The 20,180-nt window shown below is 43.8% G+C and overlaps 2 protein-coding genes across 2 annotated transcripts; one reads left to right on the forward strand and one right to left on the reverse strand.

Moving 5' to 3' along the window:
* Positions 1–2,653: 2,653 nt before the first annotated feature.
* On the forward strand, positions 2,654–8,508 carry pcsk1nl (proprotein convertase subtilisin/kexin type 1 inhibitor, like; the record flags this gene model as incomplete). The annotated part of the gene is made up of 5 exons (XM_071527716.1): positions 2,654–2,899; positions 6,534–6,601; positions 6,635–6,738; positions 7,170–7,283; positions 8,064–8,508. Coding segments are annotated over 5 exons (977 nt in total), but the record flags the coding sequence as incomplete, so codon positions are not given.
* A 6,099-nt stretch (positions 8,509–14,607) lies between these two features.
* Positions 14,608–19,212, reverse strand: lhfpl4b (LHFPL tetraspan subfamily member 4b). Its single transcript, XM_071527717.1, has 5 exons — positions 18,982–19,212; positions 18,133–18,337; positions 16,183–16,262; positions 14,936–15,083; positions 14,608–14,636 (listed from the first exon to the last, which is right to left on the reverse strand). The coding sequence occupies exons 1-5, from the start codon at positions 19,198–19,200 to the stop codon at positions 14,608–14,610; spliced, it is 681 nt and encodes a 226-aa protein (XP_071383818.1). The 5' UTR covers positions 19,201–19,212.
* Positions 19,213–20,180: the final 968 nt, after the last annotated feature.

Below are 20,180 nucleotides of genomic sequence, written 5' to 3' on the forward strand. Positions count from 1 at the left end.
TATACGTATGTATATATATATATATGCAGTATACATATATATGTATATGTATGTATATATATATATATTTGCCTTGTGAAGCTCAGTCGCTTTATGCTGCTGAAAACAGAAATGCGGTTCTGTTTTTTAAAACGTCTTTGTTGATACAGTAGATGTGGGAGGCGGAGCCGTCCTCAAGTACGGTGGCTGAGACAGACAATCTGCGCTACATAAATACACTGCAACCAAGGAACACTACATTAACCAAACACACAAGAAATACAAAAACAAATGACTTAAACCTGCAGTAAGTGATATCAGACTTCTAACCAATCCTGAAGCTAATGTGTGCTGTGTGCTGTGAGACATAATGATATAAAATAATATCCAGCTGTGTTGCTGTTTTCTCTTCTTTTTTAAAGCTTGCTGTCAAATTCTGCTCCTGAACGAAGCTCCTCCCATTTTTTTTAAACTAGCTTGTCTCCTCCCTCGCTGTTTAAAAGCAGCACTTTCCCCCTCCCATCCCTGAAAAAAATTCTCATAATGGCAGAATCGATGAAGTGAGTTAGTAAACATGTTAAACTAGTAAACTTGTTAAACTAGTCATCTTTTTAAACTAGTCAACTTGTTAAACTAGTAAACTTGTTAAACTCGTAAACTTGTTAAACTGGTAAACGTGTTAAACTAGTAAATGTGTTAAACTGGTAAATGTGTTAAACTAGTGAACTTGTTAAATTAGTGAACTTGTTAAACTGGTAAACTTGTTAAACTGGTAAACATCTTAAACTGGTAAACATTAACGAGCTAACATTAGCCTAGCTTGCAGACATTACTCTGCCTGGCTACGCTAGCTAATCACTGAAATCATAAAAACTGACTGGGCGGCTCTGACTGGTGTGTGCTGTCTAATTAGTGTGAAGAAATTCAGATTGTTTTTCACTGTCTTTGAGATCTTTTTGACATGTTTGAGTTTGAAAGTTTTAATTCATTAAAACTGCCTGTATTGTTACTCAGTTTTTCTGATTGTATTGATGTTGATGGAAAAGCACAGAGAGTCTTCTTCAGGTTCAGACTGATATTATTTTGGTGAAGCCACTGAAACTCCATTCTGCCTCAGCTGCCTCACTTGGTGTTTTAGCAGAAACACGAGAGAGTCGTCAGCATAGAGCCGACAGAAGCTTCCAGACAGCTTGTTAGTGTAAAGACTGAAGACCGAGTGTTTTGGAGTAGAGACTAGGGCTAAAGACAAGACAGTTTACTGTGTCACAGTAACCTACATTTGGAAACAAATCCACCTTATCACACTATTCACTTTTACTGAGAACGTTACTGAATGGATCTACAGCCACACCACAACAAGCTGACTCAGCTGCTCTCTGTTTACTGGAGCAGAACAGACTTTGTGATGCGTCACACACACACACACACACACACACACACACACACACACACACACACTGTCTTTCACAACCCCACAATCTTACACATGAACACACACACCTCCCCTTGTTAGTTGTATATTATTGCACAGTGAAGCAGGTGAAATACCAGAGATGCTGACTAAAGCCTGATCTATCTATCTATCTATCTATCTATCTATCTATCTGTCTGTCTGTCTGTCTGTCTGTCTGTCTGTCTGTCTGTCTAGTGTATCTGGGTTTGGTTTGGTTGTTAATGGAGCACAGTAGAGATATTTAGAAGCACAGACACACAAGTCTGAGGCGTCCATTTTTAAAAGAGACAGAGAGAGGGGGAGGGAGAGAGAGAGAGAGAGAGAGATGGATGTTCTCTGCTGGTGGTGAATCAGACTCGGCCAAAGACAGATACCATGACTCAGCAAAACATAGCGACCATCAATACTGAACTCATCGACAAGAGGATGAGAGGAGAGGAGGAGAAGAGAGGGGAGGAGGGGAGGGAGAGGAGAGGGGAGAAGGGGAGAGGAGGGGAGAGGAGAGGAGAGGAGGAGAGGAGAGGAGAGGAGAGGAAGAGGAGAAGAGAGGAGAGGAGAGGAGAGGAGAGCAGGAGGAGAGGAGAGGAGAGGAGAGGAGGGGAGGGGAGGGGAGGACAGGAGGAGAGGAGAGGAGAGGAGAGGAAGAGGGGAGGGGAGGGGAGGGGAGGAGAGGAGAAGAGGAGAGGAGGGGAGGGGAGGAGGAGGAGAGGAGAGGAAGAGAACAGCAGCACTTCTGTTCACAGCAGTCTGGGTTCAAATCCTCAGTGAAGAAAGGTCAGTCTTGCTGCTGGCTGATTCTTTCTTTAACTCTGTGTGTGTGTGTGTGTGTGTGTGTGTGTGTGTGTGTGTGTGTGTGTGTGTGTGTGTGTGTGTGTGTGTGTGTGTGTGTGTGTGTGTGTGTGTGTGTGTGTCTCAGCTGAGTCACCCAGGAAATGAAGGGATGTGAGTGGGAGGTGGGAAGAGAAATGATCTTCTGTCTTCTTCTCTTCTCTTTCATCGTCCTCATCCTGTCTCGTCTCCTGTCAGGCTGCTGAACTCTGACCTTTGACCTTTGACCTCCTGACTGTCGGCTGTTTATAATTTGAGTGATCAAAGAGCTGCTGGATTAGAGACAGAAAAGACTGGAAGGAGAATATAGATGTGTTATCCTTCATTGTCATAATGAATCTCTCTCTCTCTCTCTCTCTCTCTCTCTCTCTCTCTCTCAGTCTCTGCCTGCAGCTCGTGGCGGGGGGCGTGGCCTGGATGTCTCAGTGGGCGGAGCCAGGCGTCTGCGCCGGGACCTCAGCGACCTGCTGCCTTATGAGGCCCAGATGATGTCATATCCTGCCGGGCGGGGGGGCGGGGGCAACGACCTCTACTACCAAGCGGACGACTGGAGGGGGCGGGGCTTGGACCAGGCCCTGCAGCGATTGGTGGAGAGCGACCAGAGGCGGGAGCGACAGCAGGAAGAGGAACAAGAAGCAGGTCAGAGGCAGATTTAGACCCAGAATGCACTGCTGCTTCTTCATGTGAGATTTCTTTTTAATTGGAGAGTTGAACCCGATCAATACTGCCACCTAGTGGTGAGAGTGATGGGTTTAAAGAATCAGATTTAAAGCTCCATATTCTTCACTGTCCAGAGTTTTATTTTGTGTCTTTCTGTCCATTCAAAGCTGTGTGTGTGGTGTCATGAACCAAAAACCCAGCCTTCAGATGGAACCACCGGGTTTGTTATGAAGACGTTTGAGGCAAAGGTAGATCCTCTAGCTCCTGTTAGCATTTAGCCTCATACAGTTCCCTGTTAGCAAGCTAATGCAGCTCCATCAGGTGTGCTGAGCGGGTTAACATTGAAAGAGACAAGAGTCTTGTTTTTGCGTGATGATGTTTAATTTCCGATATCAACAGTTTCCCCAGTGAGTCACCAGATGTTCAGCTGGACATTAACCATCCAGCACACTCACACGGGAGCGTATCTATGTTCCCAAGGTCCTATGTTCCCAGGGTCCTATGTTCCCAGGGTCCTAAGTTCCCAAGGTTCTAAGTTCCCAGGGTCCTAAGTTCCCAGGGTCCTATGTTCCCAGGGTCCTAAGTTCCCAAGGTTCTAAGTTCCCAGGGTCCTAAGTTCCCAGGGTCCTATGTTCCCAGGGTCCTAAGTTCCCAAGGTTCTAAGTTCCCAGGGTCCTAAGTTCCCAAGGTTCTAAGTTCCCAGGGTCCTAAGTTCCCAGGGTCCTATGTTCCCAGGGTCCTAAGTTCCCAGGGTCCTAAGTTCCCAAGGTCCTATGTTCCCAGGGTCCTATGTTCCCAAGGTCCTATGTTCCCAAGGTCCTAAGTTCCCAGGGTCCTATGTTCCCAGGGTCCTAAGTTCCCAAGGTCCTAAGTTCTCAGGGTCCTATGTTCCCAAGGTCCTATGTTCCCAAGGTCCTAAGTTCCCAGGGTCCTATGTTCCCAGGGTCCTAAGTTCCCAAGGTCCTAAGTTCTCAGGGTCCTATGTTCCCAGGGTCCTATGTTCCCAGGGTCCTATGTTCCCAGGGTCCTATGTTCCCAGGGTCCTAAGTTCCCAGGGTCCTATGTTCCCAGGGTCCTATGTTCCCAGGGTCCTATGTTCCCAGGGTCCTAAGTTCCCAGGGTCCTATGTTCCCCAGTTCAATATTCTGTTAACTCACATTAACCCTCCTATTGTGTTCGCCAGTTTTGAAGCCAACAAGGCTTCAAAACAGCTATATAAGCACAACAAAACCAATGGTTATCATTTTATTTGATTCTGAAGGTTTCTAAAAAAATTTCGGGTCAAATCTGACCCGGCAGAGAATATTAAAGAGTCTGGGTGGTCCTGTGGATAAAATTTTACTCAAACTTGACTCAAACTCTTGTTGGGTTGGGTTTGATCCACAAAACTACCCAGAATGTTTTATTGCTGCATGCCATACTATTAAAAACAATGTTCTCTGTGGGTCAGATTTTACCCTATTTTTGATGATTTGATGATTTGGTTTGATGAGATTTTTAACAGCAAGGTAAATGTGGCCTTTGGACCACAAAATAAAAAAAATAAATGTAGATTTTGTGGTTATGAATGGATAACAAGTTAGTTATGAGGTAAAACACAATATTGGGTAAAAAGAATTGTTTTTTGAGTAGCTCAGCTGGGGAACGTAGGACCCTGGGAACGTAGGACCCTGGGAACATAGGACCCTGGGAACTTAGGACCCTGGGAACTTAGGACCTTGGGAACATAGGACCCTGGGAACATAGGACCCTGGGAATATAGGAATGACTCCCATCCACACACAGCTGGTCAGCTGAAAACACACAGGCTGTGTTGCTGGGCGGAGCTCCAGGCCTTCTGCAGCAGGCTGGACAAATGTCATTGGCTGATGAAGTCTGTTAGTGGATGATGTTTACCTGAAGCTCTCTCAGGGTTTCCTGGTTCTGTGCTGTCAGTCTGTCTAACACTTTCCTTCTCCTGACTGCAGCCTGCATCAGTAGCTGTTTCCATTCAACACTCAATCAAATTTTGAAGTGAACTTTTGAAATGTTTTTGAAATTACAAATTAGGTGCATTTCCATCAACTGGGTTGAAGCCAATAAATAGGCTTCCTGAATATGGAAATATGTCAATAAACATTGATTAGAAAAATGAAATGAAAAGAAATGCAGTATTATAATGCACCAACTAATTGGATATACAATCATGATGGGGCTTTATATATGTATAACTTTTCTAGGAAGTTGTGGTGGACAGATATTTTACATCACTACATTAGTAGTCATTTGACAAATTTGTTTCCATCACTATTCATTGCATAACTTCTTTATCGACAAAAGCAAGCATACAGACAGCAGTTTCCATACAGCCTTTCTAATTTGATGCATCATAATTTGCATCAAAATCCGTGGATGGAAACCCAGCTACTGTTTGACTGGAGGATGAATCTAAACAGTTTGATTACCAAACCAAAGCCCTTCATTTTAGCCCTGAGATGTCCTTAATTTCTTATTACATAAACATTAATTATCCATTAAAAATAACATAGCTTTAATAGAGTAAGGTTAGTATCATGAGTTTTTAAGGGATTTATTCATGGGTTGATTCATTGAGAGTCTGGTAATTAAGGGATTTTTCATGCTTTTTGTGCAGGTTTACAGGTTATTAATGAGTTATTAAGGGAAAGTTTCCGTCTCCCTGAATTTTACATTAAATTAGAAAGTAAGGAGTCAATAAATAAGGGGAGTCAAACTGTAGAGGCCCTGTCTAAGGCAGTTGAAAAGGCACAATCTGTCTTATAGACAACTTTGTTTGACACAAATATGTGTGATGATGAGAGGGATGTATGGAAATGCTTTATATATGAAACTGTATGCTTACCAAGTTAGAGAGGCATGACCAATTATTTTTCATGTGTTTTCTTCTTATTTAATTGTTTGTGATTTATTTATTTTTTGTTTTTCATTGGTGTTCATGACTTATAAAGGGAACACTAGAAAATCATTGTGCTTACATAGGAATGGGAAGGAAGTAGGGAGGGAGAGGGTGGGGAGATCAGTCACATGTGGGTAGCGGGTGGATGGGAGGTAGGACCAGAATGTGTGTTTACATATTTATCGAACATGCTTTTGTGTACACGCTCTTATATTTTACAGTGTGTGTGTGCATGCATGTATATGTAGGTAGATTATATTTGCACCTGCATGGCCATGCGCCCCTATGTAACATTTCTAATATAGAGTATGGCAAACGCATAGAAGGTAAATGTTCTGCATGTAAAGTATTGGCAATGTTTTGTTTTCACTGTCGTCTTCCTACCTCCTATGGGGTAAATCAAATCAAAAAACAATAAAAAGTTGGTCATAAAAAAAATAAATAAGGGGAGTTTAAGGAGGTTTTGATGGACAATTATTCTTTGAGTTGCTCCCTTAAAATAACCCTACATTTACAACACAATTAATGTAAATGTAAGGTTATTTTAAGGGATTACTAAGGAGTATTTGTCATCAGCTGATCGTCTCTGACAACGTGTTGAAACATATTTGACTTTCTTTATCTCTGATGATTTCAAGCAGCAACAAACTGAACCATGTTTTAAAAACCGCCTAGTAACCCCAACTGACCTATCAACAGCCTACCTGGCGGCTTTGCTCCGCCTACTGAGCGAGGCGGAGAGCGCGGGATTGGTCGGCCCGGGCGACGTGGACGTGGTGGAGGAGGAAGAGGAGGAGGAGGAGGAGCGGGAGCCCGGGGACTTCCGGGGCCCGGCTCCCCCGGACTACGACGAGACGGGCCGGGCGCTGAGCATGGGCAAACCCCCCGCCGCCTGGTGGGGCCGGCTGGAGCCGCAGCTGGCCCAGGCGCTGCTGCAGAGGTGAGGTCACTTCCTGTCACATGGCTGATGCTGCGTTCAGGTTCATGTCGGAATAAGATGAAGAACGGGGAGATTTTGCTGCAACTTGAACCGTTGATGTTTTTTAACATGTTGGAACGAGGGAAAAAATCGAATCAACAAAAATAAAAAAATATATTTTTGAATTGAAAACTCGTTGGAATGAGTTAAACTCGTTAAAAAAAAACAAATTAACAAAAATTTAAAACATGTATTTATGAATTTAAAATGTACTTAACTTAAAAATCAAATTCATAAAATTTCCTTCACCACCAAACCTCGTGTTCCCAAGTAGAGTTTACCAGCTGAACCACATAGAAACCAGTCAGAGACCAAACCTTCTGTGACCTCTGACCTCTGACCTCTGACCTCGGCAGGCTGGAGCCGCAGCTCGCCCAGGCTCTACTGGAGCGAGCGAGGCAGGAGAGACTGCAGCAGGCTGGAAGAGCCGGAGCCGGATTCCCCAGAGGAACGGACCAGGACACTCTGAGGTTCAAATCAACACGTTTCATTAAAATAAACTCAGGTTCAAGCTGCTCTGTGCTTCACTCTGCCATCAGTGAACCATCAGCTCATCACATGACATCATCCTCCTCCATGTTTCTCCTCTGGTGGATCTGGAGGGAAATCTGCTGGATCGCTTTACGGCACAGAACAGGAAGAGCTTCTGTTCTTCAGAGCAAACGGAGATAAAGCTGAAAGAGTTTCTGGCAGCAGATGGTGGAAGGAGGGAAAGGAAAGATGGAGAAATCACTTCCAACATGTTGATCCTCTTCAGGGAGGGGGAGGGGGGGCAGGAGGCAACGGGGCTGATGGGAAATGTAGTCTTAATGTGGAGAAACACTAGAACTAACAGTACTACTGGAGTGAGATGGAGGAGAACAATCAGCTGTTTGTCAGGAGACAGAGGAGGAATATTAATCTGATGATGATGTCATGATGTTAAAATGAAACACAGAGCAACTTTAATGTCTTCCCATACACAACCAGTGTAGTATTGATCTGTTCTACAATCAATCTGTAATCTTCATATTGATCAGACCAGACTGGAGCAGATCAGTTAATAAAAGGATGATATCAGTCCAGTATTATATATATTATTATATATCAGTCAAGTCTTCATCACACTTTACATGTTTACACATCTGCTCATTCAGTATTATTATAAATTGTTATTAAATGTTTTATGTAACTTGCTATGGAAATACATGATGTGTTATTTTGACTATCTATCTATCTATCTGTCTGTCTGTCTATCCCTCCATCCCTAGATACCTGGTTGCTAGGATACTGTCCAGCCTCGGCCCTAGCGACGCTCAGCTGAGCTCCAGTCGCCGAGCGAGGCGGGACCTGTCCGTCACAGCGGGAGTGGGAGGGGCTAAACCTGTGAGCCCCGCCCACCGGAGAACCCGCCGCTCCCTTGACGACATGCCCCCCCCGTCGCCTAGCAACGACCCCCCCCTGCTGAGGGTGAAGAGGCTGGAGGTGGAGGAGGAAGAGGAGGAGGAGGAAGGGAGGAGGGGCGGAGGGGAGGAGGAGAGCTACAGGAGCGCCGCCCCCCCCGCCGGGCTGCAGAGGATGAAGCGCATCGATACCATGGCAACGGCTGCAGAGGAAGAACTGAATCATGGGAGTCGTAGGCGCCGGAGGAGATCTGCAGTGAACTACGATCCCCAAATACTGATTCAGCACATTTTACAGTATTTAGAGGAGTAGAGGAAGGGGAAGGGGGAGGAGGAGGAGGAGGAGGGGAGGAGGAGGGGGGGAGGGGAGAAGAGGAGGGGAGGGGAGGGGAGGGGAGGAAGAAGAGGAGGAGGAGGAGGGGGGGAGAGGGAGGGAAAAAGGGAGTGAAGAGTAGACGAAGAAGAAGTAGACTGATGGAAGTTGCGTTCACGCAGACAGAATCTGGTTTTAACTCTGATCCGGATCAGACCTGCTGCAGTCTGAACGGCTGATCCAGATTCAGACAGACAGGAGGTTTGAACTGAAGCTGCTGACAGATTCAGTTTTGTGCCAAATTTAACTGTCTAACAGCTCAGCGTTTCCTCCAGAGGTTTCTTCTTCATGTCCGGGAGGAAAAGTCTCATTTAGAGCATCATGGGAAACTAAAACTCTCCACTGAACCCTGGATGATAACCTGCTGCTACAAATAACCAGAATATAATAACATAACATAACATAACATAACATAACATAACATAACATAATATAACATAACAGTGATGCATATACTGTTTCAACCTGATCCAAATGTCGATTTAGAATAAATTGAGGTTAAAGGACGACTCTGAGTTTTTACTCAACATGTGATGAGAAGATTGACTCCAGAATCATCTGTGTGTCTCTGGCGGTTAGCTCTGTCAGGTTTAGCATGCTAACGCTTTAGCATGCCCAATTAGCATTACCCACAGTATGAAGATAAACCTTTTGGTAATTGGTGTTGGTTTTTAGACTTGTACTGAAAATAAAATCTGTCTTCATCATTAATAGTGAAGTTCATTATGAATCGACAGAACCTTCAGCTGTCCGGCTAACTTCGCTAACTTCGCTAACTTTGCTAACTTCGCTAACTTCCTGTGTGAACAAAACAACTTACATGCTGTTGAGATCTGCTGCCACTGAAGTTTGTTCATTTTGTCTAGATTTCCAATCCTCTAAAGCTTATTTCGGAAAAAATCTGTACGGTAGTCAACGGCGAGAGACAAATAATTGTTTGATCCTGTTTGAATTGTGCCATGAATCACACAGATGATGTTTTGTTAATTTAAAAGATAATGTTGCAAGTCAAGAAAATTGCAGTTTGGGCAAACATCATATGTGTAATTCATGGCAGAACCCGGGGGATCAAACAATTATTTGTCTCTCGCCGTTGACTACCGTACAGATTTTTTCTGAAATAAGGTCCCATGGTGGACAGGGGAAGGGGCGGGGCTTAGGCTTTCTATTGAATGCTAAAGCGTTAGCATGCGGACAGAGCTAACTACCAGACACACAGAGATGACTAAGGAGCCGATCCTCTCATCATGTCGGGTGAAGAGACCTCCTTTAAGTTCTTCCCATAGATGAACAGTGTAGTATTGATCAATTCTACAATCAACATGTAATCAATCAAGCTGCATCAGATCATCAGGTCAGACCGGACCAGATCAGTTTAACAAAAGGACAATATTGGTCACATATCAGTCTAACTCCAGAGATCAGATCTGGACCAGAGTTAAAACCGGTTTCTCTGAACTTTATCTAGAGTCGTTTTTAGGAAAGTCGGCCCAGAGCGGAGAGAGAGAGAGACAGAGAGGACTGTGGGTAAAAAGAGGTGAAGGTGACAGCAGCTGTTTGTTATTGGATCTATACTGTTGTGTTTCTGCATATTAGCTTCAGTCTGTGCCGTTCTGTCAGTGTAACACACGTCTGTATCTAGAGAACAAACCTTCCTCTGCTGTGTTATTTTATTTGATCTCACAATCCAAATTAAATTCAATATCCCACTACAGTTTACTGTCTATCTATCTATCTATCTATCTATCTATCTATCTATCTGTTTATCTATCTATCTGTCTATCTATCTATCTATCTATCTATCTATCTGTCTATCTATCTATCTATCTATCTATCTATCTATCTATCTATCTATCTATCTGTCTATCTATCTATCTATCTATTTATCTATCTATCTATCTGTCTATCTATCTATCTATCTATCTATCTATCTGTCTATCTATCTATCTATCTATCTATCTATCTATCTATCTATCTATCTGTTTATCTGACTCTTATCCAGAGCATCTAGAGGTTGAGGGTAAATGTCTGTTGCAGAGACAGAGAACAAACGGCTCCTGCTGCTGAACCTCCATCACCACTGAACAAACCAAAATGATTTAGTCCAATTTTATCTCAGCAGTCAAAGCAGAAGAGCAGGAAATAAAGTTTTTCATGGTCGGAGGCTGATGGACTCCAGACCTCTGCTGGGCGGTTCAGCAGAAACCCAGACAGTCGTTTTATGTTGATTAGCCAATCAGAAGACTCTAAATGATTTATAGCTGTCGAGGCTAAAATGAGGCTCCATAAGGTTTAGGTTCAGTTTCTTAGACGTCTGCATCATAGCTTGGTACATATGGACTTCTGTGGTGCATATTTTTTAATATTTACAGCTGTTTATGCATTGTTTAAATATGTAATAAGTATTTACTCCCTGGTCTGAAGGATCCTGGTCTGAAGAGCTGAAGCACACAGCTGCTCAGAGGGAAAAGATCTGAACGTTGAGCAATGATGTTCATCTGAGACTGACTTCCTGTTCTCCAGCAGACTGGATGTGAGACCAGAACAGACTGCAGGCTGCTGACCTGCAGACTGACTGAACACACCTGACCTGCAGACTGAACACACTCACTGACCTGCAGACTGACTGAACACTCACTGACCTGCAGACTGAACACACTCACTGACCTGCAGACTGACTGAACACACCTGACCTTCACTGAAGAGGTCACATGTCTCCAGATCAGATCATTCTGATGGTTCAGACCAGGACTCATCATCCTCAAACCACAGTTATAAATCTTTAAACCACAGCATCTCTAAACCACAACTGAGCCCAGACATCATCGACACTCTAAACTAACATTAATAAATGACATAATGTAACACAGATGACAGGTGAACACAGCAGTCTGGCCCAGAGTCTTCATCAAGTATCAGCCGCTGTCCTTCCTGTCTCTCTGTCAACTATCAAATGAAGCACAATTCCTAAAAATCCTTAAATTTCACACAGATTCCAGCAGCTTTAAAAACCAACAAACACTCAGAGACTTGTTTGTTTGTTTGTTTGTTTGTTTTCTCTCGGCTTTATTCAGAAATAGCTGCTCTGGTGACAAAGACTCACCTGATCAGATGACATCACATGGTCAGGTGACATCACCTGATCAGATGACATCACCTGGTCAGGTGACATCACCTGGTCAGGTGACTGTACTGTCTGCTCATGAGGCAGCGGCAACATCTGCAGGCAACGCAGAGGGGCAACTAACATCTTTCCAGTGATTTCTGTGACTCTCTGATCCAACAGCAGAACAAACATGACAGTCAGAGGTCAGAGGTCAGAGGTCAGAGGTCACAGCAGCCTGATGAGATGATGCATTTTGTCTCTTACAGCTTATTTCGGCTGTAAGAGACATTTCGTGGATCAGCAACATTGTCAATCCACATTGCCTAAAAAGTTGCCGCTGTCCCATCAACTTAACACACTGCAAAAAACAAGAAGCTGAGATTGCGTCTGATATTCAGACAAACTTCTTCCAGACGTCTGAAGTGAAATGATCTAAAGTTCAGACACCAGAAGAGTTTTGTTCCAAATTGAGTCTGAAATTTCTAAATATCTACAGCAACACTGCAGGTCGACTTATTGATCAACACAACATGAGACCTCCGGCTGCAGTCCAGGTCCTGAGGGACAGAAGGAGACCTGAACCTGAACCTGAACCTGAACCTGAACCTGAACCTGAACCTGAACCTGAACCTGAACCTGAACACTGAACATCATGATGATGTTGACTGAAGTCCTGCAGTGTTGACAGACCGGATCAGCTGGACTTCAGAGATACTGAATGATGAACTTCAGATTCTCTTCCCCCACAGCGGATAGATATTGATCCAGATATTGATCTGGACCTGATCCCTCCTGGTCTCTCCTGGTGTTTCTTGCAGTGTGTTGTGAACAGTTAGACCGACTAGATCCACAACAGATAGAAACACAACATGAGCTCACAGACACACACACACTCATGCAGAATCTATAGAGCTGCACATTAACAAACAGGACGATAACAACAAAGTAACAAAGTAACAGAAAATACTTGTTTTTGTCTCTCGTCATCTCTATTTGTCTCTCTCTCTTCTGTTTGTCTCTCTCTCTTTCTTTCTCTTTTCTGATTCTCTCTTTCTTTCTTTCTCTCGCTTGTTTGTCTTTCTCTTTCTTTCTTTTTCTCTCTGCTGTTTGTCTCTTTCTCTCTTTCTCTTCTGCTTCTGTCTTTCTTTCTCTCGCTTCTGTTTGTCTCTTCTGTTTGTGTCTTTTCTCTCTCTCTCTCTCTCTCTCTCTCTCTCTCTCTCCACAGAACATAACAGATGCTCCATCACATTCAGCCTCCTCTCCTTCTCTTCTCTTCTTTTCCTCCTTCCTTCCTTCCCCTTCTCTCCTCTCCTTTCCTTTCTCCTTTCCTTTTCTCTTCTCTTCTCTAATTTTGTCTTCGCTGCTCAAAACGTTGTAGGAAAAATGACAACAACAAAAAATACGATGGATGTGTAACTTCTCAGACTGCCTAACCCATCCCTCTGCTCTTATTCTGTTTTCACCTCCTCCATCTCTCTGTCTTTCTTTCTTTTTTCTTTCTTTCTTTCCTTCCTTCTCTGTCTGTTGTCGCTCCCTGTCCTGTATGTAGGCAGAGGGATTAGAAACTGGATTATAAACTTTCAGTTATTGAAGTTGAAGTTTCACAGCTCTGAATGTAAGACTCATATTTCTGTTGTAACACAAAACACAAAAGCTGTCAAACTTGTGAAGTTATTTTATCTTGTTTACTGACTTAAGTTTATTTTAGGATGTTTTTAGTGAAATCATCTCACTGCTCTGGCAGATCATTTTACCGCTTTCAACAAATGAGACTTTTTTTTCCAGCAGAATGTAACTTTCAGGACATTTTCTTGGTAAAAAGTGAAATTGTCTTGGAGAAAGTTTCTTGTTTCCAGATTTTCTTCATTGTTTTATGATGATTTCTTGGACAGAAGTCATATTGGCATGAATCAAGTGAAATTTATTGAAACCAGCAGATTATCTGCCAGAGCAGAGAGAGAATCTGACTGAAAATATCATGAAAGAAGCTGAAAGGTCTGGAGACAAGAGAAACTCACTGGACAGACTGTTGTGTTTTGCAGTTTCTCCAGTTGGTTTGTAACAAACTGAACAAACTTCACATTCAAGGAAAAAAAACGAGAAAAAACCACTCAAACTGCTGTTATTATTATACTGTAATTATAATTACAGATCTATAATTTAAATGATCATCACATCTTCCACATTACAAAACCAAAATAAATAAATATCCACATAACATAACAGACGCTGCTCTAAAGTCTGCAGCTTGTTGTCTCTCCGCTCTGCATCAGACTGACGTGTCGGCAGATCTCATGCAGGTCAAACACACATACAAATATAACCTATTCTAGAAAATGATCAAACTTTATAAAATATAAAATACGCTTTTTATGAATCTATGGCTGCAGGAAGCCGAATCCACACAGAACCTGGTTTGGACTCTTTGTGATCCAGATCATGACTGTCTGAACAGGTAGAACCAGATTCAGAAGCAGATTCAGAAGCAGATTCAGAAGCAGATTTAGAACCAGATTCAGAAGCAGATTCAAAACCAGATTTAGAACCAGATTTAGAACCAGATTCAGAACCAGATTCAGAACCAGATTTAGAACCAGATTCAGAACCAGATTCAGAACCAGATTTAGAACCAGATTCAGAACCAGATTCAGAAGCAGAAGGGCTTTGCTCCTGTTCAGACGGATCAGAACAGCAGATGTTTGTGTTTCTGTGTGAATTCAGGCTGAACGCAGCAGGCAGGAGAACATGAAACACTGTCAGCATCAGACTGAACTTCTGTCTTCGTTCAGACTGGAGGAACCATGCAGGAGGAGCTGAGGAGACAAAACACAGACCAGACTCAGTCTAAACCAGGTTTAAAGACTCTGTTTTTCTGATGAGAGAGAGAGAGGAAAAGAGAGAGAGCTCACCTGGTAAAACAGGGTGATCTAGGTCTAGGCTGACATCAGCAGGCCTGCAGTGACTGGAGAGAGAGAGAGAGAGAGAGAGAGAGAGAGAGAGAGAGAGAGAGAGAGAGAGAGAGAGAGAGAGAGAGAGAGAGAGAGAGAGAGAGAGAGAGAGGGAGAGAGAGAGAGAGAGAGGTGCAGGTTTGGTGTTTCAGGACATGGTGGCTGGGTTTGTCAAAGTATATCAATTACTTAGATATTTTCACATTGAAATCCCTTCTTTTGTCAGTGTGTGTGTGTGTGTGTGTTGTGTGTGTGTGTGTATGTGTGTGTGTGTGTGTGTGTGTGTGTGTGTGTGTGTGTGTGTGTGCCTCACCCTCCTTGCTGTCTGGAGGCAGCAGAGCATCTTGTCTGTTAGCGAGGACGAAGGCCAGAGTGGCCAGTATGGCAGCATCCAGAACTCCCAGTATGGCCAGGATGTAGGCCCAGTGCACCGAGCAGTTCCCCGGGGAGAAGCTGCTCACCTGCACACCGGACACCACATCATCAATACATCACCAATACATCATCAATACATCACCAATACATCATCAATACATCACCAATACATCACCAATACATCACCAATACATCATCAATACACCACTACATCACCAATACATCATCAATACATCATCAATACATCACCAATGCATCACCAATACTGCCAGATCAATGCATGATCTATACTGTCGCATCAATACTTCACCAATACTGTCAGATCAATACTTGGACTCCTCTGCTCTTAGTAGCTGCCTCCCGTCTCTAATCTAAACCTTTCAGAGGCGGGGACTCGTGTCACATGACTTGGACTCGAGTCACATGACTTGGACTCGTATCACATGACTTGGACTCGTGTCACATGACTCGGACTCGTGTCATATGACTCGGACTCGAGTCACATGACTTGGACGTGACTTGGACTCGTGTCACATGACTCGGACTCGTGTCACATGACTCGGACTCGTGTCACATGACTCGGACTCGTGTCACATGACTCGGACTCGAGTCATATGACTCGGACTCGAGTCACATGACTTGGACGTGACTTGGACTCGTGTCACATGACTTGGACTCGTGTCACATGACTCGGACTCGAGTCACATGACTCGGACTCGTGTCACATGACTCGGACTCGTGTCACATGACCTGGACTCGTGTCACATGACTCGGACTCGTGTCATATGACTCGGACTCGAGTCACATGACTCGGACTCGTGTCACATGACCTGGACTCGTGTCACATGACTCGGACTCGTGTCACATGACTCGGACTCGAGTCACATGACTTGGACTCGTGTCACATGACCTGGACTCGAGTCACAGTTTTAATTGTTTGAGTCTTGACTTCCTGCATGAAGAGAAGACTTGAGACTCGACTGACTTGGTGACTTGGGACTCGACTCTGACTTTCTACACATGTTACAGACTGCATGATGTTTCCTCTGCATTTATAAAAACAAAAGCATAATGAGAACATAAAGGTTTTGGAAAACCTGCTTCTTTTGGAGTGTGAACCATCTTTTTTCTACTGAACCTTCTTCAGACTGAAAATGGTCTGTGACATCACTTCCTGTGACTCACCCCCTCTCCACACAGCGCTCGCATCTCCGGACTTTCCCACGAGTCTGGAAACAACAGACAGGCCAGAGCCAGACAGAAACCTGAGAGACAGACAGGCAGAGAGAGAGACAGGCAGAGAGAGAGACAGAGAGAGAGAGAGACAGAGAGAGAGAGAGACAGGCAGAGAGACAGACAGGCAGAGACAGAGACAGAGAGAGAGAGAGAGAGAGAGACAGGCAGAGAGAGACAGGCAGAGAGAGAGACAGGCAGAGAGAGAGAGAGGCAGCGAGAGAGACAGGCAGAGAGAGAGAGACAGGCAGAGAGACAGACAGGCAGAGAGAGAGACAGACAGAGAGACAGACAGGCAGAGAGAGAGACAGACAGAGAGAGAGACAGAGAGAGAGAGAGACAGGCAGAGAGAGAGAGAGAGAGACAGGCAGAGAGAGACAGATAGATATTTGAATGTATATGAAGTGGAAATTTTACAATAGTAGTAGTTACACTAACCTGCAGTGAGCTGCAGCCAGTATCAGTATCAGTAGTAGTACTACAGTACTACAGTAGTATCAGTAGTACAGTAGTACAGTACTACAGTAGTATCAGTAGCACAGTAGTACAGTAGTATCAGTAGTACAGTAGTACAGTACTACAGTAGTATCAGTAGTACAGTAGTATCAGTAGTACAGTAGTACAGGACTACAGTAGTATCAGTAGTACAGTACTACAGTAGTATCAGTAGTACAGTAGTACAGTAGTACAGTAGTATCAATAGTACAGTAGTATCAGTAGTACAGTAGTACAGTACTACAGTAGTATCAATAGTACAGTAGTATCAGTAGTACAGTACTACAGTAGTATCAGTAGTACAGTAGTACAGTAGTACAGTAGTATCAGTAGTACAGTAGTACAGTACTACAGTAGTATCAGTAGTACAGTAGTAGTATAGTAGTACTACAGTATAGTAGTACCTGCAGTGAGCTGCAGCCAGTATCAGTATCAGTAGTAGTACTATAGTACTACAGTAGTATCAGTAGTATAGTAGTACAGTAGTACAGTAGTATCAGTAGTACAGTGGTATCAGTAGTACAGTAGTACAGTACTACAGTAGTATCAGTAGTACAGTAGTACAGTAGTATCAGTAGTACAGTGGTATCAGTAGTACAGTAGTACAGTACTACAGTAGTATCAGTAGTACAGTAGTACAGTAGTACAGTAGTAGTACCTGCAGTGAGCTGCAGCCAGTATCAGTATCAGTAGTCGTACTACAGTACTACAGTAGTATCAGTAGTATAGTAGTACAGTAGTACAGTAGTATCAGTAGTACAGTGGTATCAGTAGTACAGTAGTACAGTACTACAGTAGTATCAGTAGTACAGTAGTACAGTAGTACAGTAGTATCAGTAGTACAGTAGTATCAGTAGTACAGTAATACAGTACTACAGTAGTATCAGTAGTACAGTAGTGCAGTAGTATCAGTAGTACAGTACTACAGTAGTATCAGTAGTACATTAGTACAGTAGTACAGTAGTATCAGTAGTACAGTAGTACAGTACTACAGTAATATCAGTAGTACAGTAGTACAGTAGTATCAGTAGTACAGTAGTACAGTAGTACAGTACTACAGTAGTATCAGTAGTACAGTAGTACAGTACTACAGTAGTATCAGTAGTACAGTAGTAGTATAGTAGTACTACAGTATAGTAGTACCTGCAGTGAGCTGCAGCCAGTATCAGTATCAGCAGTAGTACTACAGTAGTACTACAGTAGTACTACAGTAGTAGTACAGTAGTACTACAGTAGTAGTAGTAGTACCTGCAGTGAGCTGCAGCCAGTATCAGCATCAGTAGTAGTACTATAGTAGTACTACAGTAGTACTACAGTAGTAGTAGTAGTACCTGCAGTGAGCTGCAGCCAGTATCAGTAGTAGTAGTACAGTAGTAGTAGTACAGTAGTACTACAGTATAGTAGTACCTGCAGTGAGCTGCAGCCAGGCACAGGTCTTGTAGACTGTGGCTGCGTTGCAGAACCTGAACAGAGCGAGGCAGAACACGCTGCTCCACACAGACCACAGAGACACGCCCACCAGGACCGCCACAGACTGGAAGGCCGGCAGGGGGGCCAGGCTGGACAGACCGCCCCGACAGGCCGGGACGGGCCAGTCCGACTCCACACACACCTGCACACACACACACACGCACACACGCACACACGCACACACACACACACACACACACACACACACACACACACACACACACACACACACACACACACAGTGTTAGAAGACTGACTCGTTCCTCTGACACAGCAGAACTTCATCAGTCTGGTTCCAGTAGTTCTGGTTTCCCATGATGCTCTGAGAGTTTCACAACAAACACACTGCAGAACACTGAACTCTGGGAGCAGACTGACATGAAAACCTTCATTTAAACCAGCAGCTTCAGTCCAGAAACATCAGCATCAGCCTTTAGAAACCAAGCAGCTGAATCCTCAATATTACTAATAATACTAATAATACTTACTATAGTATTCATTATGATAATAGTAATATAGTCATATAGTAATATAGAAACATTTTGAGAGCGTGAGACAGAGAGAGGGAGAGAGAGAGAGAGAGGGAGAGACAGAGAGAGGGAGAGAGAGAGAGAGAGGGAGAGAGAGAGAGAGAGAGAGAGAGAGAGAGAGAGGGAGAGACAGAGAGAGGGAGAGAGAGAGAGAGAGGGAGAGAGAGACAGAGAGAGAGAGAGAGACAGAGAGAGGGAGAGAGAGAGAGAGAGAGGGAGAGAGAGAGAGAGAGAGAGAGAGAGAGGGCCCCCCCACCTCGAACAGTCCCAGGGTGCCGCTGGGCGGGGGGGGCCCGGCCCCCTGCTGGCGGGCGGCGGCGGTGCCGATCCAGGACGGCTGCACCAGGATCACGACCTGGATGATGGCGAAGCAGAGCGAGCAGACGGCCCACAGAACGCCCACCGCACGGGCGCTACGCACAAACTCTGTCTGATACAGACGGGACAGGTCCGACAGGCCGGGAGACACCGACATGACTGGAGGGGGGGGGGGGGGGGGGGGAGAAGAGAGGGGGAGAGGGAGAGATGGAGAGAGAGAGTGAGAGAGAGGGAGAGAGAGAAAGAAGCGAATGGAGAGAGAAAGCACTCAGGACATTCTGTGCAATAAAACATTATATTTATAGACACAAAAAAAGAAACATAAAAACAAAACTAGAAATAACCGACTCCTGGTTGTTTGTCTCCACCAATAAACTTTGTTTTATCATTACAAGCACAGTCTTTATTTATTGAACATATATAATTAATGTGATTATTAGGTCAACTTAAAGGATTTTGGTGTGAAAAGTAAGTGACAGCACTTCCACCGTTTCTGTAGAATGACCCAAGATGGTTTTCTCAGCTACAGTGGTAAGCAAAACATTATGATGTCACAGTGAAGTTGACCTTTGAACTTTTGGATATAAAATGTCATCATTTCATCATTTTATCCTATTAGACATTTGTGTGAAATTTTGTCATAATTAGCATATGAATTCTTGATTTATGGCCAAAAACGTCATTTGTGAGGTCACAGTGACCTTGACCTTTGACCTTTGACCACCAAAATCGAATCAGTCCAAGTGGACGTTTGTGCCAAATTTGAAGAAATTCCCTCCAGGTGTTCCTGAGAGATCGAGTTCATGAGACTGAGACAGACAAAACAGACAAAAAAAAAAAAGAAACATAAAAACATAAAAAGTGAATCCTACAGAAGCCGGGGCTGCAGGACAGAGGAGGATTTAAGGTGCGATTTAAAGACACCAACAGAAGGACCAAATCTAATGACCCAGTGGTTCTCAACGTGAGGTCCGAGGACCACCGACGGTCCTTGAGCGGTTCCAGGGGGTCCCAGCAAACTGATGAATTATTCACTATTATTTCATTTCAAGTTAACACAATTAGAGAATGTAGAAGATTGACAGAAGCATCATAGTTTCTCTGTTATCTCTCTACCTGCAATACAGACAGTCAGGG

Source organism: Centroberyx affinis, unplaced genomic scaffold (assembly GCF_046629955.1).
Source record: "Centroberyx affinis isolate AG114_WGS23_722 - 3 ecotype Tasmania unplaced genomic scaffold, CSIRO-AGI_Caff_v1 ptg001573l_1, whole genome shotgun sequence".
Classification (NCBI taxonomy): domain Eukaryota; kingdom Metazoa; phylum Chordata; class Actinopteri; order Beryciformes; family Berycidae; genus Centroberyx; species Centroberyx affinis.